Genomic DNA, 24,596 nt, shown 5'->3' with positions numbered 1-24,596 from the left:
TGTGTCTACAAGTGCCAAAGAGAAATAAACCAATCTGAAATTAGAGATTTCTTGTCAAGAGTACATACATGACATCACACAGAACCCTTATTGGTAGTGCAAAAAATAAATGTACTGAACATACACATGTAAACAAATAAAGTAATGTAAATAAACTGAACAATACAGAGAGGAAAAAAAATCAATAAGAGTCCTTAAACGAGTCCCTGATTGATGGTGGAGGGGTATCACCTGTTCCAGAACCTGGTAGTGTGAGTCTTGTGGCACCTTAACCTATTTACTGATTGTATCAGGGAGAACATAGTATGTGCTGGGTGATTGGATTCCTCATGAATGCTGCTGCTCTCCACTGGCAGCATTTCCTGTAGATGTCCTCAGCAGTGGAGAGGGTTTTGCCTGTAATGTCCTGGGCTGTATCCACTACCTTTTGCAGGGCTTTACACTCAGGGGTATTGATGTTGATGTCGCCGGTCAACCCACTTTCTATCACACATCTATAAAAATTTGCCTGGGTATCCAGTGTCATACCAAACCTCTACAAATGCCTGAGGAACGAGAGGTGCCGACATGCTTTCTTCATTATCCCATTAATGTGTAGGGTCCAGGAAAGATCCTCTGAGATGGTGATTCCCAAGAATTTAAATTTGCTCACCCAATCTATCCGATTTCCCCAGTGATCACTGGATCATACCCCTCTGATTTTTCCTTCCTAGTCAACAATCAGCTCCTTGGTTTTGCAAGGATGCCAGGTAGATCAGCTGGTTGAGTTCAAGGATGTTGTTGTTTTTGTCAACCAGCTGATCTATCTCCTTCCTAGATGGTTCCTCATTGTTGTCTATGTTTCTGCAGATAACTGACGTGTCATCGGCAAATTTGTAGTTGGCATTTGAATTGTGCTTAGCCACACAGTCATTGGTGTAACCTGAATAGAGCAGTGGGCTAAGCATGCATCCTTGAGGTGCACCTATGTTGATTGTCAGTAAGGCGGAGACGTTTCCAATTCGTACTGACTGTCGTCTTCCAATGAGGAAGTCAAGGATCCAGTTGCAGGGTGGGGGTGGGGTGGGGTTGCATAGGCCCAAGTTTTAAAGCTTGTTGACCAGCAGTGAGGGAATGATGGTGTTGAAGGCTAAGCTGAAGTTGATGAAGAGCAACTAGATGTATGTGTTGCTGTTTAGATGAACCAGAACTGAGTAGAGAACCAGTGATATTGCATCTGCTGTGGAATAATTGTGATGGTAGGCAAATTGCAGTGGATCCAGATCAAAGTATGGGTTTATTCTGGCCATAACCAACCTCTCAAAGCAGTTAATCACAGTAGGTGTGAGTGCTATTGGGCAATAGTCATTGAGGCAACTTGCTGCTCTTGGGCACTGGGATGATTCATGGCCCTTTGAAGCAGGTAGGGACTTGGCACAATTGATAAGACAGAATACACAGATACAGGGTACGAAAGTTTTAGATGAGGAGTATAAAATTAATTTATTTACTGATGATGTGTTGGTGTATCTAACAAATCCAGCTCAATCACTTTTGCATTTGAAGGAGTGTTTGATGCAATATGGACGTCTTTCTGGATATAAAGTTAATTGGGGAAAAAAGCAAAATATTACCGGTGAGTGAAGGAGATTATTCAGCTTATAAAAACATTCTTAATTTGAAATGAATGGATCGAATTAAATATTTGGGTATAATCATGGATGTTAATTATCAATCTTTATATGAATTAAATTATGTTCCATTAATTTAAAAAATTAAAACTGATTTGATTAAATGGAAAGATTTACCTATTAATTTATTTGGTAGAATAAATAAAATTAAGATGAATATTTTTCCACGTATACAATATTTATTTCAATCTATTCCATATTTACTTGATAATATTTTTTTTCGAGATTTGAATAAAATGGTTAGGGAGTTTTTATGGAGTGGTAAATTTTCAAGAGTAGCCTTGAATAAATTAACTTGGAAATATGACCTAGGGGACTACGTTTACCACATTTTCGAAATTATTATGAAGCAGCCCAACTTAAATTTATTAGTTCATTGATCGATTTGGAATGGCCCCCTAGTTAGGCCAAAATTGAGATGGCAAATATTTTTGAATTTGAAATGCATCAATTTTTGTTTAGATGGAATGTAAATTTGTTACAGCAACATAATGTGCCTATATTAAAACATTTAATGAAGTTATGGACAAAGAAAAGAAAATGATAGTTTCTAGTAGTGAATTGTCGGCCTTGACTCCGCTGTATAATAATCAACTTATTTCTTTCTCAATACATAATCGAAATTTATTATATTGGAGATTTAACGGTGTGGAAAATTTGGGAGATTGTTTTAAAGAAGGTAAATTTTTATCTTTTGATCAGATGAGGGACAGTTATGGTATTGATAAGAATTCTTTGTTTCTTTATTATCAAATTCGATCCTTGATAAAGCATGTGTTTGGTAGAGATATGATTTTACCTGAAATGACTAAATTTGAGACTTTTCTTATTAAGATACCAGAGAAGGGTTATATTTCAGTTATGTATCAAATATTACAGGATGGTATGGATAAAAAGGGTTGGGATAAATCTAAAGGTAAATGGGAAGCGGAAATTGGTTTTATTTTTTCCGAGGATGATTGGTCAGATATTTGTAATGATAGTGTAACTAGACTGATAAATGCACGTTATGCAATGATTAATTATAATTTTTTACATTAATTATACTTACATCTGAAAAGCTAATAAAATATGGTTTTCATGAATCAGATTTGTGTTTTAGATGTGGTAATGCTGTTGGAACTTTTTTTCATGCGGTTTGGTCATGTGTGTGTTTTGGAAGAAAGTACAATTGTTTCTGGAATACCTGTATAAGATTAAAATACCTTTAGATCCGACAGTATTTTTATTGGGTAGTTTGCAAACTCTGAAAGGTCTGGGATTAGATAAATTTCAACTTGCTTTTGTATATTTAGCATTATCTGTAGCGAAAAAATGTATTGTTAGTACGTAGAAAGATATGAATATGATTGATATTAATAGATGGCATAATGAGATGAAATATTGTTTAATAATGGGAAAAAATTGCATGCTTCACGTGATAACTATAGTTTTTTTATTAATAAGTGGTTGTTATATTCAGAATATTTATATTTTGATTTACATTGATTAGATCTTAATATGTATGCTTAATTTTTCTTTATTTTTTTTCTCGTATGGCTCTCCTTAGGAGAGTTGGCTGAAAGGGGGGGGGTCCTCTTTTTTTCTCTTTACTTTTTTTCTTGTATTCTCTGTATTTTGAACGAATAAATAAAGTTTAAAAAAAAAAGCAGGTAGGGACCACCAACTAGCACCAATGAGAAATAGGAAATGTCTGTGAACACTCCAGCTGGTTCATTAACACAGATTTAAAAAAAAATATATTTTATTTTTGATTTTCCAAGACTCACACAAATCCAAAATAACAATACAATCTCTCTCAACAATTATATTATATTGAGTCCATTTTCTCCCCACCCACCCATCTCACTTCCCTCCCATACCCTAATACCACAAGGAAATAATGTAAATTAAACATAAAGAACCAAAAATCTATAGAGTCAAGACCCTTAAAGGAATATAAACTCAAAGTAATAGAAAATAAAATGAAAGAGGTGCAAAACAAGGCCATGTCATCTGCGCCACAACCCACTTCATTTTTCACAATCGTTCCACTATTAGTATGGGTTTTGCCTTCTATTTAGAAGGGGTGTAGCTATATCTGCGTATCTATATGTTGCAGATAAAGCTGCCATACCCGAATGAATGTATCATATTTTTTCCTTAAATTGTACGAGATTTTCTCCAGGGGAATACAACTTTGCATTTCCGTATTCCATGGTGTAATGTTTAATTGGGAGTCGGACTTCCACGTGACCGCTGTACATTTCCTGTCTATTGACAAGGTGACCGTCACCAAGTGAATTTGGTATCTAGACAGTTTAAAATTTTTGTCCATAATGTTTCCCAGAAGGTACAATTCCAGATCCTGTGTTAAATCCAATTTGTAATTTTTTTTAGAATGTTCTCCCAAGTCCTCCCAGAAGGATCTCACCATTGTACACAACCAGGTTGAGTGGATAAAGGTTTCAATCTCCACACCACTTCTGAAGCACATTTCCAAAATTTCTGGTTTAGATTTATGTGGTATAAGGTACAGTTGATGCAGAAAATTGTATTGTACCAATCTGTACCTGGCATTAATAATTCCTATCATGCTGTCCAGATACCAGTCTGACCAGCACCATTCATGAATCGTTCCCAAGCCCATCTCCCACCTTTCCCTTGACTTGTGTAAGTCCGGCACTGGGACCTCACTTTGGAACAGGAAATACATCATAAGAGATGAATTTGCATGTATTCCCTTTTGAATTAGAATCTCCATGTCACTACACACAGGCAGGGCCATAGTCAGTCCCAAATTATCCCTTAAGAAAGATCTTAGCTGAAGATAGCAAAAGAAAGTTTTATTGGACAAATCATATTTATTTCTTAGTTGTTTGAATAATATAAGCTGCTCATAACAATCCTCAATACACCTGATCCCCTTCCGGCTCTAGGTGTCCAGGATTTTATTATCCACAGTCATGGGTATTAATTTATTCTGGGTCAAGGGTGCTTTAGGAGATATCCCCACCTTTATTCCAATCATCATCATGGCCCATCCCTTCGCGTGCGAAGATGAACACGGTGCCTTGTAGCTCTTCTGCCCTTACAGAACATTTTGTAGTTGTTGGCACATTGTGATGTGCCACTGCGAATCGCGTAACACCATGCAGTGCAATTTATTTCCGAGGTCCTCCCAGTCAGTATGGTTGATATGGAATGACTGGAGATCATGCTTGATTACATCTTTGTAGCAAAGATGTGGGTGGCCAACAGGGCAGGGAGCACCTGGTAGCCCACCATAGAGGACATCTTTGGGCAATTAGTCGTGTTCTATACGGATAATGTGGCCAGTCCACTGCAGGCGGAGAGCACAAATGATTGAGTAGAGGTTCATACTTTCTCTTCTCCAGAACTTGGATGTTTGTGACTCTGTCGTGCCATGAGTAGTCTAGGGGGATCTGAGGCCACAAAAATGGAATGCGTTAAGGTGGTGTTTTTGCTATCTGTACATGACCCAGGATTTACAGCCGTAGAGAAGAGTACTCAGCACACAGGCCCCGTAGACTCGGATCTTCAAGTTGGTGGAGAGGTGGCAGTTATCCCACACGCAGGCACAGAGGCGTCCAAAGGTAGTGGATGCTTTTCCCAGGTGTGTGTTCAGTTCTGCGTCGAGTGAGTTGGTTGTCATGGTGGAGCCCAAGTAGCAGAATTTCTATATGTTGGCGAACACTGACCCTTTGATGGTAATTGATGGAGTGTCGTGGGTTTGTTGGCTAAAGACGACTGTCTTGCCCAGGCTGATTTTCAGACCAAATTCAGTGAATGCAAATGCGTCGCACAACGCTTGCAGCTCTGGCTGTGAGTGAGACATGAAGGCAGCATCATCTGCGTAGAGCAGTTCTCGAATCATAACTCTTCTGATATTGATTTATTCCAATACATTGATTTATTTTTTGCCATGTTTGAATTACATGTTTTAATATGGGGTTATCTGTTTTCTTTGATATCAATTTTGTGTCCCAATGGGCATATACTTTATATATGAACTCTCCTGCTATCATTTTTACGGGCACACAAAACTCAAAATGGTCAACCAGTTTACCTATCTCGGCTGCACCATTTCATCAGATGCAAGGATCGACAACGAGATAGACAACAGACTTGCCAAGGCAAATAGCGCCTTTGGAAGACTACACAAAAGAGTCTGGAAAAACAACCAACTGAAAAACCTCACAAAGATAAGCGTATACAGAGCCGTTGTCATACCCACACTCCTGTTCGGCTCCGAATCATGGGTCCTCTACCGGCATCACCTACGGCTCCTAGAACGCTTCCACCAGCGTTGTCTCTGCTCCATCCTCAACATTGATTGGAGCGCTTTCATCCCTAACGTCGAAGTACTCGAGATGGCAGAGGTCGACAGCATCGAGTCCACGCTGCTGAAGATCCAGCTGCGCTGGGTGGGTCACGTCTCCAGAATGGAGGACCATCGCCTTCCCAAGATCGTATTATATGGCGAGCTCTCCACTGGCCACCGTGACAGAGGTGCACCAAAGAAAAGGTACAAGGACTGCCTAAAGAAATCTTTGGTGCCTGCCACATTGACCACCGCCAGTGGGCTGATATTGCTTCAAACCGTGCATCTTGGCGCCTCACAGTTTGGCGGGCAGCAACCTCCTTTGAAGAAGACCGCAGAGCCCACCTCACTGACAAAAGGCAAAGGAGGAAAAACCCAACACCCAACCCCAACCAACCAATTTTCCCCTGCAACCGCTGCAACCGTGTCTGCCTGTCCCGCATCGGACTTGTCAGCCACAAACGAGCCTGCAGCTGACGTGGACATTTACCCCCTCCATAAATCGTCGTCCGCGAAGCCAAGCCAAAGGAGAAGATAATCCAATTTGTACCTAGGATGGCCGCCCAATAATATTTTTTATATCCCGGCAATTTCAGACTTCTCAATTTATAATCCCAAATCAATATTTCCATGGAGATTCTAACCACTTTACCATTCTATAAGAACTTCCTGACATATCTGTTGAGCATCTTAAAGAAGCCCTGGGGCAATGGAATGGGCAAGGACTGAAATAGATATTGTAATCTTGGCATCACCTTCATTTTAATGCAAATAACCTTGCCCACCAAGGTTATAGGCAGGGTTTTCCAACTATACAAATCCTCCCCAATCTTCTGGGAGGATAATTGATTTTATATAACTTACTCAAATCCTTATCTAATTTTATCTCCAAATATTTAATGCCCTCTTGTTGCCATTTCAACTGTTGGTACTGTCTGTAATCCCCCTTTGTCAAGGCCATGATTTAACTTTTATTCAAATTTATATTGTACCTAGAGATCTTGCCATAATCTGCTAGTGTGGTCTGCAGCCTGGCTGATGATCCTTCCGGGTCAGTCAAATATACTAGCACATCATCTGCAAATAAATTGATTTTTGTTCTCCTCCTAGCCCATTTTGAACCCCTTAACTTCTGGATCCCTTCAGATGGCTTCTGACAGTGATTCAATAACTAATATAAACAATGATGGGGACAGTGTGCAGCATCTACCCAACAGGAACAATTGAGACATCTGTTTATTCTTAATAATTTAATCTTGGAATTTATGGTAAAGCGTTTTTACCCAATTAATAAATGGTTGTCCCAATCCAAATGTTTCCAGTACTTTGAATAGGAAGTCCCACACCAGTCTGTCGAAGGCCTTCTTTGCATCCAAAGTCACGTTCACGCCTGGATCCATCCCCGATTGCCAGATGCAATATATTGAGCAATCTACATGTGTTTTCTGCTGATTGACTTTTTTGTACAAATGTAGCTTGGCCTGGATATGTCAACTTCGGCAAATATTGCACCAATCTAATGACCAATGCTTCTGCTGTAATTTTATAAACTGCATTCAATAATGAAATGTGCCTTTAGGAGGACGTATTCAGTGGATCCCTATTCTTTTTGGGATCATCATAATAATTGCTGTTGAGAATCCAGGAAAATACATGTTTCTGCTGCCTGATCTACTACCACCTTCAAAAGAAGGGGATTAAGAGGTCATTGAACTCTTTATAAAATTCAGCAGTGAACCCATCCTCCCCCGGTGATTTGTTGGTCTGCAATGATCCCAAAGCTTTCTCCATCTCCTCTCCAGAGAAGGGAGCACTCAGTCCCTCTTGTTCATCCTAGTCCGAATTTGGTAATTCCAATGTAAGCAAGAAATAATCTATTTTAACTGAATCCCCCACTGATTTTGATTTATACAGTTCTTTATAAAACTTTCTAAATGTTTCATTTATCTCCTTTGGTTTATGTGAACTCTTGCCTCCCCCTGTTTGTTCTTGAGACCTCTTCTGCCTCACCTGCCAAGACCAGATTTTATGGGCCCTTTCCCCCAGCTTGTAATAATGTTGTCTAGATTTTAAAATCATCTTTTCTATCTTGTACATTTGCATTGTATTGCATTTGAGCTTTTTGTTCATCAAATTCCTGTATTTTTCCTCAGAACCAGATCATTCTTTTTACAATTGGGTTATTTCCTGTTCCAGGTTGTTTATCTCTATCAAAGGGTATCCCTTTTTGATACCCTTGGTATTTTCAATTTTCTGGCCCCTTAAATAAGCCTTTAGTGTGTCCCATAGTAGGAAACTTGGTAACAGAGGGACAGTTCGTCTCACAGAACAAATCTATCTGAGCTCTAATGAAGCTACAAAATTCCGTTTTCTCAACGGCAACAAGTTAAGGTGCCATCTTTATGCTGTGGCCTGCTTATCTGGCATCATGATGGATAGAGTCGAGGGTGAATGGTCAGACAGTAAATGAGCCATGTACTGAATCTCCATTATCCTACCCTCCAATTGGGCTGATGCCAAAAATAAACCAATTCTGGTGTAGGAATAGTGTTGTCTCAAGTAAAAGGAGTAATCCCTCTCTCATATTCTGCCTTCTCCAGACATGTATTAAATTTAGCTCTTTTATAAAGACCAGAATAGATGTATCTGCTCTGGCGCTTGTTACTTTCCTTGCTGACTTGTCCATGACCGGATCCAGAAAAAAGTTAAAATTCGCTCCAATTAAAATATTTTCACACCCCTCTGTTACCTTCAGAAGTATATCTTGTATGAATTGTTCATTATCAAAATTAGGGGCATATCTATTCATACATATCCATGATTTGGAGAATATATGACAATAGATCATCACAAATCTCCCAGCCGGGTCAGCAACCACACTCTGGACCACCAGCAGAACATTTTTACCTATGAGGATAGCCACTCCCCTGGCTCTGGAATTGAATGAGGACATCACCACTTGGCCAACCCCACCCCCTTTTTAACTTTTTGTGTTCTTAATTTGTGAGTTGGGTCTCCTGTGTCTTCATTATTTTCCTCCTCTTCCATCTCCCATAATACTTCTGTCCATCCTATCATCCATGGGTCTCAGACACAGATGGCCACACTCCAAATAAAATCTAAACATACTAAAAAGAACTAAAACCAACAAATCAGACAAAGAAAAAAAAACAAGGAATTTCCCCCAGATACCCTTCTTCTTTCTCTTAAGCTCCCCCTTCCCTTCCTGGCACCCATTTCCACTAAACTAGCACCAACACCCCCACTATTATGGAGTGTGCCCATTGCACCCATCTACCTCCTACTGTTTCCCCCCCCCTTCCCATATTAATTTTAACATTCATGTTTTTAAAAACATATCCCTCTATATTCATCAATATAATTCATCTACAATATAAACAGCCCATCATTCCATTAATTTCTTCCCCATTTATATTTACATTTAATCCCAAGAGGATGGCAAGTTTTTAACATAACTCATTGCCTCCTTAGCGTCTGTTAGCATCGATGTTTAGTACTCTGCCAGGTATGCCATCGGGTCCTGACACTTTGCAAGGACCCTCTTGCATCATGTTCTAACGTCAGCCTTAGAAAGATATCATGGAGGGGTGGGGGAGAATCTGAGCAGACATGTTCTGAAATAGCTCTCCAGGAAAAGTATTAAAAAAACAATTTGAAAGTTCAAAAATCAGAATTTCATCATCAAAAATGGATAAACCTAGTACTAAATGACCAAGGCACCCAAAAACAAAAACTGAAGGAACAGCAGCTCAGCCAGGAACATTGAGAGAAAGCTTGATGAGGAGTGGCATAGAAGGGGCCTTGGGACAGGATGGGGGGGTGGGGGTTCAGGATGGGGGGGTGGGGGTTCAGGATGGGGGGGTGGGGGTTCAGGATGGGGGGGTGGGGGTTCAGGATGGGGGGGTGGGGGGTCAGGATGGGGGGGGTGGGGGGTCAGGATGGGGGGGTGGGGGGTCAGGATGGGGGGGTGGGGGGTCAGGATGGGGGGGTGGGGGGTCAGCCCAAGATATAGCCAATAGTTAATATCTTGAACAAGATAGAAATTTTATGCCTGGGCATCATGATCATTGAATCAGCGATAAGAGACATCAGTAATGATATTGGAAATTAAAGAAAGCGTGGATGACTTAGTGGAACGAATGACGCAAGTGGAGGCTGAGCTGGACAGAACAAAAGACCGGCTAAAGACTGGAAGAAAAAGCAAAAACATAGAATACAGACAGAAAAGGAATGATGGACAAGATCAACCTGATGGAAAATTTCAGCAGACATAATAATGAAAAAATTATTGGACTGAGAAAGGAATCGAGGAGAAAGACCTGGTGAGTTTTTTTTTTTGAAACATGGATCTCAAATGCTGGGGCAAAACAAGCTAAATACAGAACTGCAAATTGAAAGGGCACACCAGACCCCCTGACCCAGAAGAACCAGAGATCAACGACCACGACGCGATCTTGGGAGCAGCATACAAATATTCAAAAAATAACAATGGCCCAGTAATGGTGGACAATGGAAAAGTCCAGGACTTTACCCCTGCCTTGGTCAAACAAAGAAAAAAATTTGAAGTGAGGGACAACTGTGATCCAAAAACTTAAAATACTCAATGACTTATCCAGCAACTCTGAGGGTCAATGTCTCAGAAGGTCATTGTAGAACTTTCAAAAATATGGAAGAAGTGAAACCTGTGAAAAGAATAAAGCTGCCAGATAAGATTGAAAAGACCAATTTTAAAGCTGGACTAACTGAAAAATGTCTTTTTTTCTATCTTGTAGAATTGAGCTGTCTTATTTTTACTCCTAAGAGGAAAAACATCACTAATATACATGGAGAGCTCTGGAGAGAAAAAAAAAGAGGAAAGAAAAGTGGTGGGATGGGGTCTCTGATCTAAGGGGGTGGGGAATGGAGCCAGGAGAGGAGTGTTTTTTAAAAAAAGTGGCACTAAAGGGAGGGGTTCTTCTATTTTGGAAAATTCCATGGGTCTTTTTCCACCAGCTTCTGCATTTTACTGCTTTAATCACCATCCGAGTGCTGTGTGTGTTTTTTAAAGGAGAAATGGAAATGTTGCTCCCAAGGGAAATGGAAATGTTGCTCCCAAGGGAAATGCTGCAGTATTATTTAAAAAGTCGGAAAGATTTTATTGTCATACAATATTTGTTTGAAAAATGACATGGATAAAACACTAAAGTTTATTAGTCTTAATGTTAACAGGATGATGAAATGGAAAAGGGTCTTGGCATACTTAAAGAAATTATAAGTAGATATAATCTTTCTGCAGGAAATGCATCTTACTAAATTGGAACATGATAAATTGAAAAGAAGATGGACAAATAATATTGTCTTCTTTTGGTTCAAAGGCAAGAGGAGTAGCAATTCTAATTAATAAAAATACACCAGTATTAATAGAAGGCACATCAGTTGACTGGGCCGGAAGGTATGTAATGACACAGTGTAAAAATATATGGAGAAGCATGTACATTTATGAATATATATGCCCCAAATAATGATGATGAAGTCTTTGAAGGAAATCTTCTTAAAAATAGCAGAGGGAAGACAAATGGAGGACATTTTAACTTTTGCTTGGACCCAATATTAGATAAATCTGCAAGAACAGTAGTGAAGTTGAAAGCAGCAAAATCCACAATTTCATATGTGAAGGATCTCATTCTTATCAACTTATGAAGGCAATTAAATCCCACAGAGAGAGAGAGACTATTCCTTTTACTCAAGGGTATGTAATTCATAAACAAGAATTGATTTATTTATAATGTCTGTCCAGCTATAAAGTAGAATGATTAAAAACAGAAAACCTAGCAAGGCTTTTATCAGACCACTCACCACAAACATTAACTATTGTAATAATGGAAAAAGCAAGAAAATGTATACAGATGGCATCTCAGTGCCACATTACTCAAAAGAACAGACTTCTGTGAGTTTATTAAGAGACATAGAAATATTTTGTAAAACAAACCAGCCATCCACTAAAAATAAAAAGCATGCCAGAAGGGACAAATTATATCCTATACCAAAAAACCTTGAGAGAATATATGGCAGAAGTAAACAGTTTGGAGAAAGATATAACAGAATTAGAAAAAAATATCCCAAGGACAGGACTACCAGAAGAATACAGACTACTAGAGAATATAAAAACTAAGATGCAATACATTACAAACATATAGAACAGAAAAGGCTATATTAAAAACTAAACAAAAAATATTATGAGTTAGGCAAATTCCATATAAAGTCTTGGTAAGTTAAAACAGAGGAGTCATTAAGAATAATAAACCCAAAAAAACAGAGACAGATATCTTAACATATTAACAAAATGAAATTAATGATATCTTTAGACAATATTACACAAAATTATACAAATCACAATTACTAGGAGAAGAAAATGAAATGGAAGAATTTCTGTCAAATATTGAACTTCCAAAACTAGGAGAGAAAAGATAGAACTAGACACCCCCTTTACAAGAGAAGAAATTGAAAAAGCCCTGGGTAATAAATCACCTGGGAAGGATGGATTCCCTCCTGAGTTTTAAAGACAATTCAAAGAATTTCTAATGCCGCTAGTAATGAATGTTCGGGATCAAACAGTAGAGACATAGATTCTCCTGAAATCATTCTCAAATGCTATTATTATAGTACTACCAAAAAAATAGGGATCCATTAAAAACTTTGTCATATAGTCCAATTTTGCTGTTAAATGCTGATAGATTAGGACAATATCAAAACTGATACATACAGACCAGGTAGGATTTGTTAAAGGAAGACATTCCTCAAATTGTCTAGGAAGGTTATTTAATATATATTGTCAATATTTGAATGGAATATAAGTATTACACTCTCTCTGGATGCAGAAAAAGCATTTGACCATTTGGAATGGTACTTTCTATTTAAAACAATGGAAAAATTTGGCATAGGCAGAACATTTGTAAACTGTATATTTAAAAAAAAAACTTTATATCATCAACCACAAGCTAAAATTATAACCAATAGCCAGATTTCAGTGGCATTTCCCTTGAGTAGATCAAGTAGACAGGGATGCCCCCTGTCCCCGCGCTTTTTATACTAGCGATTGAACCACTAGCAGAGATAATAAGAGGGGATCCAGATATAAAGGGCTTTGAACTTGGACAAGAAGAACACAAAATTAGTCTATTTGTTGATGACATGTACTTATCAGACCTGGTTAAATCTTTGGAAAAATTACATGGAACATTCGAAAAATATGTAAGAGTATCTGGCTAGAAAAAAAATATGGACAAAAGCGAGATAATGCCATTGACAGATTTAGATTGCAAAAGATATCAAAAAGGAAATAAATTTAAATGGAAGCCAGATGAAATAAAATATCTTGGAATAGCAAATGACAATAATCTACAGAATCTGTATCAACAAAATTATGTTCTTCTTTTGAGGAAGATAGAAAAAGACCTGTAGAAATGGAGAGATTTACTGATTACTTTAGTGGGAAGGGTTAATTGCATCAAAATAAAAGTAATGCCAAGACTATAATATATTTTTCAACCACTGCCTATTCCCTTACCTAAAAATTTATTTAAATTATTAAATAATCACATTGGGGAGTTCCTATGGAATAACAAGGTACCAAGTATTGCATTGGAAAAACTAATATGGAACAATGGGCTGGAGGACTTAGACTTCTGGAACTTAAAAAACACTACCCAGCTGCACATGCTAGATTTCTTGCAGCCTTCTTTGTTCAAGACAGCACCCCCCCCCCCACCCCCCAAACCTTGGATTCAAATATTCAAATGAAAATGTACTCAAGGAGGGGGAAGCAAAGGATTTTTAACTATAAATGGAGTGTCAAATCGCTAAAAAATGACATAATCCAATATTTTAATACATATGATCAGAACATGGCAGGAAATTAATGAATGTAGACGAAAGAAAAGTAGGGATTTCAATAAAAACTCCATTGTGTAAAAGTGTGTTATTGCCTATGAACTTAGGCAATAGAATATTGGATTCATAGTATGACAAAAGAATAAGATATTGTATATTAAAGACTGTTACACAGAAGGAACTCTGTCCTTCAAACAACTAAAACATAGATACAGTTGATACAGGTAATAATCTCAAAGAAACTGTTCAGATTAGTGTATGGATAGTATGACATCAATTATAAAAAGATATCACAGGGTCATCAGCCTCTAGGGGGATTTTTGTAGATGCCGTTGAGTTCTCCTTCTCAAAGTGAGCAAAAAGTGTAGTGAAACAACACAGCCATTTATTGGTTCCAACCTCTTCTTTTGGGTTGTAATCCCTGTCATAGATGGTGAGTATCTGACTCTGTCTCTAGCTTCCCTCAGTATTGCCTCTTTGCATTCGGACTTGGGCACAATAATCCACGAGTGGTGCTGGTCAGATCTGCGTCTGGACAACATGACAGCAGTTATTAATGCCAGGTAAGGGTGGTGCAATACAATTTCCTGCATCAATGGTACCTCACACCACAAAAACTACATAAATCTAAATCAGACATCTCGGAAATGTGCTTTAAGTGTGGTGTGAAGATTGGAACCTTTATCCACTCAACCTGGCTATGTACAAAGGTGAAATCCTTCTGGGAGGACCAGGGGGACATTCTGTAAAAATTACAAAGGTGGATTTTCCACAGGATCCAGAAGTGTACCTTCTAGGAGACATTGGGGACATGGGTTTTAGACTGTCCAAATACCAAATTCAGTCCGTGAAGGTCACCTTGTCAGTAGCCAGGAAGTGTATTGCGTGGAACTCTTGACTCCCAACTAAGCACAGAACAACTCTGATTATCTAAAATGGTTGGGACCAGGCCTATGTCAGATAAACATGTTTTTTGGAGAACTGGTCGTTTTTTAAAAACAGCCCAGTACCAAAAGCAAATCACTTGTAACAGTGTTTAAAATACAACAAACAACAAGGGAAGGCTTTTTAAACATTAAAAATAATGTTTAAATCTCACAAAAAAAAATGCTGGCCACTGCTGATCACAAACGCCTCCCCATCGAGGCCACACTGCCACCAGCAGCCTGAAGTCCCTGGTCAGTTTGGATAAATGATGATTTATGGTTTAGTTTGGATATCCTCGTTTATCTTTAAAAAAATTTAAATTTTGAATAAATAAAGATTTTGTAGAATTTGATTTCAGATAATCGGAGTTGTTCTTTATTACATGATGGAATGCAGAGTTGCATTCCCCTAAAGAAAATCATGTACAATTTAAGGAGGAAATGTGACCCATTCATTAGAGTGCGGCAACCTTAACTGAAGCACAGATATAATTTCACACCTTTGGAATAAAGGAAATGAAACAATCCGTCCCAATAGAGAAACAATTGGGATCAAAGAAGTGGGGCATGGTGCAGACGACGTGCTCTTGTTTTTTTTGTCCCTTATCCCTTTTTTATTTAAGTACCTGGGGTTTTTCAGTTTTTCGCAAAGGTCGTTAACCTCAACAGTATTTGTTTTGTATTTGTACAATTTATATAACTTTATTCTTCAGCGCTTGACATCCTGCTTTGCGGAAACTGCCAAAATGTTTGGCCTGGAAGTCAGCCTGAAGAAAACTGAGGTCCTCCATCAGCCAGCTCCCCACCATGACTACCAGCCCCCCCACATCTCCATCGGGCACACAAAACTCAAAACGGTCAACCAGTTTATCTATCTCGGCTGCACCATTTCATCAGATGCAAGGATCGACAATGAGATAGACAACAGACTCGCCAAGGCAAATAGCGCCTTTGGAAGACTACACAAAAGAGTCTGGAAAAACAACCAACTGAAAAACCTCACAAAGATAAGCGTATACAGAGCCGTTGTCATACCCACACTCCTGTTCGGCTCCGAATCATGGGTCCTCTACCGGCATCACCTACGGCTCCTAGAACGCTTCCACCAGCGTTGTCTCCGCTCCATCCTCAACATCCATTGGAGCGCTTTCATCCCTAACGTCGAAGTACTCGAGATGGCAGAGGTCGACAGCATCGAGTCCACGCTGCTGAAGATCCAGCTGCGCTGGATGGGTCACGTCTCCAGAATGGAGGACCATCGCCTTCCCAAGATCGTGTTATATGGCGAGCTCTCCACTGGCCACCGTGACAGAGGTGCACCAAAGAAAAGGTACAAGGACTGCCTAAAGAAATCTCTTGGTGCCTGCCACATTGACCACCGCCAGTGGGCTGATATCGCCTCAAACCGTGCATCTTGGCGCTTCACAGTTTGGCGGGCAGCAACCTCCTTTGAAGAAGACTGCAGAGCCCACCTCACTGACAAAAGGCAAAGGAGGAAAAACCCAACACCCAACCCCAACCAACCAATTTTCCCCTGCAGCCGCTGCAACCGTGTCTGCCTGTCCCGCATCGGACTTGTCAGCCACAAACGAGCCTGCAGCTGATGTGGACTTTTACCCCCTCCATAAATCTTCGTCCGCGAAGCCAAGCCAAAGATTCTTGGTTGTATTGGAGCATGAAGGGGAGGGGGAAAGCAGACTCTGCTTTACATAAGTGTTGAAAGAATGTGTATTGTCTGAATGAGTCTTTGAAAACCAGAAATAAAATACTCAAATTAAAAAAAAAATAAAAAAACTTGCCTCTGCTGCTGGGCAGCCTTCCATAGGTCGTACCTGGACTTCCTTTAGATATCTGTATCACTGGCCTTAAATGCCTTCGATCTCGCCCTCAGTAGGTTGCGAATCTTGATTCATCCACAGCTTCAGGTTAGGGAACTCCCGATTATATGTACGTGGGCACACACTCAACAACGCAGGTCTTGATGAAGTCGGTGACAGCCTCACGTTCATTCAGGTCTGAGGAGGAGTCCTTGAATGTGCTCCAGTTCACCCATTCAAAGCAGTCCTTCCACCTCCTTCGACCATACTTGCAGTCTTCACCACTGGTGCTGCACTCCTCAGTCTGGGAAATCTGAGGTGTGTTCCTAAAATGTTGATACCGCTATGATCTTGGTAATGTATTGAGTGGAGATATCAATACGTTAAACATCTCGTTAAAGCCAACTAGGAGCAATTAATTTTTATACATTTTGTATCTCCATCTACCCTCTTAATGAACCAGTAATGCAAGTGCTTGCTTTACTTTTAACAGAATTGTAATTTTCAAAATAAATTGTTTTTTTTTAATTGTATCAATATTAATACTGATGGAAACTAATAAAGTTACAGTTAAATATTTTGGATATCATGTACATCAAACTCCAGTAAGATGTAACTGGGCGACGTCAGAATAAACTAACATTGTTCCTTGGGGAACAATCACTGGTGGTGATTGACTTAGCATATGTGGTTGACTGCTGTTTTATTGCTTTTGGTGTTTGGGATATTATTGTTTTGAAAGAAGCCTTGACTCTCACGGCAAAGATTTTTGAATAGTTGTAGCAATGCCAGCCGGAAAGCCAGAGGAAGAGGAAAGAGAAGAGAATTGGGGAGGCCTGCTGTTGTGACTCACGTTCACATCAATTGTCAGGAAGTAGAAGACAAACTTGGCTGGCAGTAAAGTGCATGGCCACTGTTCTGTGGGTAGCTGAGAATTTATTAATTGTGAATGCTATCCACACTGCATGCTTTACCAATGAACAAAATCTATTGTTCCATCCAATCCAGAATTGCAATTTTGCAAAGTTCCGAGTTTATTGCCTGAATCGGTCAGTAGTTTCTTGAGTAATTAACAGTCAAAATGAGTCCTCTGAAGTTCATACAGCACTTCATTGATCAGCAAATAGATGAATAATTTTTGTCAGGAACTGAAGTATTTACATAATTAAATCAGTCTACCTGTTATTTATATACAGTAAAAACTCCAGTCTCTTGCAAGTATGGGGATTGCAGATGCCATATACGCAAATTTTCCAGTTGCCTGAGAATCACTCTTACAATGCCTAATTAACACACCCGCATTAAGAATAAACAGTTTAAAAGACAATGCAAAATGTAATTTGAAAAAAAAATCAGTATTGGAGTCCTCAGGAGTTTGCGGCAGTTTGGTATGACATTAGAAACCCTGACAAATTTCTACAGATGTGCAGTGGAAACTGTGCTAACCGGCTGCATCAAATTCTGGTGTGGGGACACCAATACCCCTGAGTGTAAAGCCCTCCAAAAGGTAGTGGATACAGCCCAGGGCATCACAAGCAAAAACCTCCTCAACATCGAGAATGTCTACAGGGAATTCTTGGTGTTGGAGAGCAGCAGCAATCATCGAGGATCCACACCTCCCAGCACACGCTCTGTTCTCGCTGCTACAAGAGATATAGGTGCCACACGACTCGCACCACCAGATTCAGGAACAGCTGCTACCCCTCCATCATCAGACTCCTCAACAACTCAATCAGGGACTCATTTAAGGACTCTTAATTATGCACTTTATTGATGATTTTATACCCTCCGTGTTGCACAGTCAGATTGTTTACATTTTGTTACCTGTTCCAATTCTTTATTTGTTTATGTGTGTACAGGTTTTTTTTTGCATTACCAATATGTGGTAAATCAGCTTTTTCCACAAGAAAAAAAATCACAGTTATTTGTGATGTCATTTATGTACTCAAAATAAATCTGAAATCTAAATCTAATTACTTTAATCAGGTAATTCCCGTACCTTACAAAATTTAAATATAAATTACAACCCCAGTTGTTGGTGCTGTAACAGCATTGCACTTACCACTACACTAAACATACTGCTGTCATAATTAGCTCCCACCCCCAAGTTTACAGATAAAGCCTTGCTAATATGCTTAATAATATACAAATAAAGATAAACACTTACTAAGCAGGAATAGGGAGACATTTTGAGTTGGCCCAGCGGCGAGCAGCATCAGCTGGCTCTTCATCCTGGGCGATGCCACTTTATTCAAATACAACTTTATTCACACAGCTGCTGCGAGGAGGCCACAACTGGGGCGCTCCGCTAGCTGAATGTTTGCTCCCATCTTTGTGTGTTGCTTCTGAGAACATTTTCTTTTACAATTTTAAACTTTTATTTTTTATTTATTTACAAATGTTTAATATTTATTTCCATTTTTTTTATTGCCAGTTGCTTGAATTCTGGATAACTGGAATTTTACTGTACCTCATTCTCATCAACTTTCAAAGTAAATAGATCCAGATTTTAAACCTGATTCAAGTGAATACCATTCTTTGGTATCTTTGTATTTGCTTTCCTTTTTACATTTTATGCATGCCAATGACATTTTTTTGCCAAAGAATCCATGCACATGACAATATTTCTTACACTAGATTAATTGAAAATTTCTGCAAAATAATCTGTAATCCAGAGAACTTCTAACATCCTAATATACTTTTTATGTCTTTCGGTTGTTCTAAAACATTTCAAACCAAGGAGCATTTTACATAAACTAGATGCTCTGAAATTTAAAGGGGATCTGAGGGGTAAAGTTTATACACAAGGAGTAGTTGGTGTCTGGGATGAGCAGCCAGAGGAGGTGGGGGCATTCATTATGACGAGATGGCCAACTGCTGTCCTGAGCTTTACAAAGCTTACTTCGATGTGTTTCAGGGTGCTGGTTGTGGTTCAGTGGGTACCCTCAGTCAGGGCAATGCAAGAATGTTCTCTAAACGTGGGAGAGTTACCAATGACAAACATCATTCTTAATTTAAATATTTTCTGAAGGCCCTTCAATGTTGTGCTCAGTTCTTTTAAATGATTCCAAGAGTTTCCAAGCACCAGCTTTTTCAAGGTGGAATATTTTAATAGAAAACAATCTGATGTTTGAGAACTATAATCAGAAAATGGGTATAAAACCTGTGATTGTAGTTGATGGAGAGCTATACCTGTGATTCAGGGTAGCTGAGGTGTGAATTTAAATAGATTTTTTTGAATGGGCATGACTCAATGGTTGCCTTGTTTGTGAAACAGTAATAACTTGAACGAACTGCAATATTACCAATTCCATTTGTCTTGGATACTTCACAGTAACAATTTTTGATAATTATTTTGTAATATATATGTGTTATATAATTATCTAGTTAAAATAGCTATATCTATATAAATAGATAACTAACTTTTGATTTAATTGTTAAACGTTTGTTTTGCCTCCTCTCTTACTGTTAGTTTCCCAATCCTTTTTTAATTTTTCCCTCTGTTTTCTGATCTCCCATTTCATGGGTAGAATTGTTCTATAGATTTCAAATGTATCATAAGTCAGTGGATCTTAATCATTGTCTGCTGTTGAATTCTTGACCTCCTTGCCTGCATTTTGCAGCCTTTTAAGCCTCAGACTCCCTCTGAAAACTGCAGGCTCAGTGGGTGATGTTTGTAAAGGTGAGGACCTCTGTTCTTGAAGGTCACTGCTAGGAGGAAAATGGGGGAAGCTGTTAATCTATTCACCAAAGCAATGTCATGCAACAGATACATTAGACTCTTTAATTTGGGTTAGTTAGCATGGATCAGTTCTAATCAAAAGAATATTATTTGAGTGTCAGAAGGAGAAAACTTGGGTAAAATTATTTTGGTTGAAATTTTTATTTGTAATTGGTCTATCAATAAAGTCACATCAGCCAGAATAAAATCAGGGGTGAATTAAATGAAAGGCTTCTTTGACCTACAGTCAGTATCTAGTTAAAGTTTTTGCATTGTGACAATAAAAGTGATAGAAAGTTACCATGTTAAGGCTGAACAAACATTTACCACAATAGCTTTTTACAGTTCAAAGCTGAGAAATGCTTTTAAAACCTGGCAGAGAATCAGATGGAAGTGGCTTGTGTGATTGACAGGCTGCCCTTGCAGCTGTTGAATACATTGTTGTTGTTGACTGTGTCCAGGAAACACAAGAATGGACCTGAAGTGAGTAGCTGCATCAAAAATATTTTGAACATTCTTTCTAAAAGATATTGGTAAGAGTCTGCCTTAGGTTGGTTCATACATTATAATTGTCTTGTTTCTTTTTGTCAAACTATTAATGGAAAGGATAACATCAGTCTTTAGGAACTGGGGTTGCCATACTATTTCCCAAGGTCAAATATTACACCTTTTTCACCATTTATTACCAATTTATTATCTTGTTTTATGTTGTAATTTATCAGTCACTGATTGAGAAGTGGATTTAGACTTGACAGGTCCATGCAGATAGTTTGCATAGAGAGACTTCCTATATATAAATATATATCCTTTTATAAATCTTCATAATTCTGTAAACAGTGGTATGTTTCCCTGGTAGTTGAGAAATAGTTGAAGCAACAAAAATGAACAGATTAGTCTTAAATTGAAATATCCTGAACTCTAAACTTCTACTAAAAAGTATGGAGTGTTTTCATTGAAAAACCCACTATTTAGGTTCAGAATGAGGCAAAATCCAGAAAGGTGTTCTGTAAGAGTATCTGTTGATCACTTTACTCCCAATCCACTAACAGGAAATTAATTTCAAAGTCCAAAATGTATCTACTTCCCTACTTCGCTATCATCTGTGCACATTCCTATCCAGTTGGGATTAAAAAAACTTCACCCAGCCTGAATAAATCCTTTGGCCAAAAACAAATAAAATCGCCTCCTTTAATTTGCAAATCAGACCAAAATGTATGAAAACAATGCAATGAACTGAAGCAGGGCTGGGCAATTTAGCACCTTTGCCTGATCTTTCATTCATAAGATCATGGCAAATCTCTTGCTTCTGTGTCATTTTCCTCACTATCTCTTGATTGCATTATTGTCCAAAGATCAATTTTGAATATCATCAGTAACTGTGCTTCCACAGCCCTCTTGGTAGAAAATTTCAAAATGCGTTGCCTTCCAGGTGAAAAATAATCTCCCATCTCATTCCTAAATGGCTTGAGTTCCTATTTTGAAATCATGGTTCTCCAGCTGGGGTAAACATCATCCCTGCATCGACATTGTCAAGCCACAAGAGTTGTCTGTTTGGATGAAATAATATGCGAGTTTAGAGAAATTATGTGAAGGCACATATTTTTTTTTCTCTGCTGTGGTAATATTTTTTTCCAAGCCAGCAGTATATTAATGAACAGCTCTATCTTTACAGGTATAATCTTCTAAAGCTGCTTCAGAAGTTTGGAAAAGTGAAGCAGTTTGACTTTCTATTTCACAAATCGGGTCCGCTTGAAGGACAGCCTAGAGGCTACTGTTTCGTCAATTTTGAGACTAAGGAGGTGGGTGTCTTCAGAGGTATTGTTTAGAAGTGCTAAAACTTTGGAGAATGGTTTTAAATTCATTGCCCAAATTGTTTGTATTTAGAATTAACTTCTTGTTGATAATGCTATTTTAACTGGATGTAGAACTTGGCTGTACTAATGTTTTGTGAAACTACCCCACCTTCCAAGACTCCAAGCATTGCTTCTCTTAAATATAATGAGGGATCAACAGTGCTCTCATGTGCCTGCTTTAAGTGAATACCAAAGGCTTATGGAATAATTGTTGATCCATACTTTTTACAGTGTGATTTTAATGACAGTTCTCCAGGATTTTTTCTTTATCCTGTCTTTTGGATGATGTGGCAAGGTGACTACATCTGCTGATCACATAAAATGTGTGCTATGGTGGACAGTGTATGTTACCTGAGTTTGCAACAGGATCTGGACCGATGAGGAGCTGGGCTAAGGAATGGCAGATGCAGTTCAATTTAGAGTAAATTGAACCAGGGAAGAACTTGCTCTGATAACACTGGAATACTGAGGAGTGCAAGAGTAGAGGCACCTGGGGGTGCAGCTGCATTGCTCTTTAAAAATGGCAGCACAGGTGGACAGAATAGTGAAGTGTGTGTTTGGAATGCTTCCCTTCATCAGTCATTGAATACAAGTGTTGGATTGTCATATTGAAGTTGAACAAGGCATTGGTGAGGCCATGCGTGGAACATTATGTGCAGTTTTGGATGCTGAGTTATAGGAAGGATATAAAGTTGAAAAGGATACAAAAGAGATTTACAAAGTTGTTACCAGGATTAGAGAAGTTGAGTTATCGTGAGAAGTTGGAAACATTACATCGGTTTTCCCTCGAGTATAGGAGGTTGAGAGGGGATCTTATAAAATCATGTGGGGCATGACAGACTATTTCTTAGAATGGAGGAATCTAAGATTGCAAGGGCATAACTCTAAGGTGAGCCTGAGATTTATAAGGGACAAGAGGGAACAGGTCTTCACTCAGAAACTGATGGAATGAGCTCCCAGACACTGATGGAGGCAAGTATATTGGCTTCCTTTAACAAACACTGATAACTACATAGATGGGAGAGAATTGAAGGGTTCTGAGCCTAATGTGGGCAAGTGGGACTAAAGCAGGAGGACATGTCGTTTGGTGTGGACAAGCTGGGCCTATGGGCTATTCCCATGGTGTGATATTCTATGACCATATCAATCTAATTGTCATTTCACACACATTATTCACATTGACAACCTTCCTGTGTAACCTATCAGGTTATATTACCTTGGCCATTCCCTACAATTTGCATTAATCTCCCAGAATTTCAAGAATTTGCCTGCATCAACTTTGTCAGTTCATCTTGAAAATATAAAAAGCTTCAAACATAATTAACTAGGTCCATGTTGTGTGTTGTGGCCCAAATACCCAACTTTCCTGAAAAGGCTTGTATTGGTAAAGTTGTATTTTAAACTTGCCTCTATAAATAACATTCCCTATTGATTAGACTTTCTTTTATATTTATTAGTCTCTGCAAAATGTATGCAATTTTAAAATACACTCAGCAAATTTCCTGCTGATTTTTGTGCAACTTTTTTTGAATAGGTGGTTGTAGTAAAATGTTAATTTTTGTCTTGCGTAAAATGTTAAACAAGATGTAACACAAAATTCAGGGCCCGCATGTTTGAAAGAGAGAGTAGGTTGTTTTATTTTTCAGTGCCTTTGGGGATTTTTAAAAAAATCACTGAGAGCTGTTCCCTTTTTCACAAACAACATGTATAAGTTTGAAAACTCTATTGACCAGAAGCAGTTTCAAATATTAGAGCATAGTAGCACCAAAAGAAAATAAAGATCAGATGACCTTTGCCAAGAACATGAGGAAAAACTCCTGAGCCACTCTGTTTACCAGTCAACTGTACAACCCTTAATAATTGATGACCTGAGGTGCTCCCCCTCAGGTATTTTCTTTCTATTGACTTCACTTCCTCCCACATGCTAATAAGGTGCACTTAACATTTTCCTGCAAAGAAAGGGAACCCTTAAAATCAAAAACAGCTTTGGCTGTGAAGGATAGCTAGCTCTTGAATGTTGATTTATGTGACCATATTGTTTAAATGGATCTTGTTAGCTGTAAGTGTACTGACATATTTTCTGAACCTGTTTTTTGGCAAGATTGGGCACAAAAGCCTGCTGTGTTTAAAATCATCACCTGATTAAAAATAAGAGATTTATTAATGTTGCAAGGTGGATCACAGCATTCTGTGAGATGAAGTATCTGGGACAAACTCCCACACAACAACTAGACAATACCATTCTTCTTCTTGGCATTACTCAAGATCAAATCTGACTTTTTGAGGCCAGTCTACCTATACAGAAATCTGTCCAGCTTTCATTTGCCCCTTAACTTTTTTGACTCATTGGTCTGCCCTGGTGATTTGTTGCCAGTTTATGATTAACTTTTTTATG

The 24,596-nt window shown here is 38.6% G+C and overlaps 1 protein-coding gene across 3 annotated transcripts in view; it reads left to right on the top strand.

Moving 5' to 3' along the window:
- rbm18 (RNA binding motif protein 18) overlaps window positions 1-24,596 on the top strand; it is a 46,765-nt gene that overhangs the window by 8,701 nt on the left and 13,468 nt on the right. For 2 of the 3 annotated variants that reach the window (XM_069889189.1, XM_069889180.1), the window contains exon 3: window positions 22,021-22,147. In XM_069889189.1, coding sequence (XP_069745290.1) covers window positions 22,021-22,147 — 127 coding nt within the window. Of the gene's footprint in view, window positions 1-20,748; window positions 20,832-22,020; window positions 22,148-24,596 lie in introns of those variants that run through there. The other variant, XM_069889199.1, reaches the window with a different exon arrangement.

Source organism: Narcine bancroftii, chromosome 1, assembly GCF_036971445.1.
Source record: "Narcine bancroftii isolate sNarBan1 chromosome 1, sNarBan1.hap1, whole genome shotgun sequence".
Taxonomy (NCBI): Eukaryota; Metazoa; Chordata; class Chondrichthyes; order Torpediniformes; family Narcinidae; genus Narcine; species Narcine bancroftii.
This window is presented reverse-complemented; position numbering and strand designations above follow the sequence as displayed.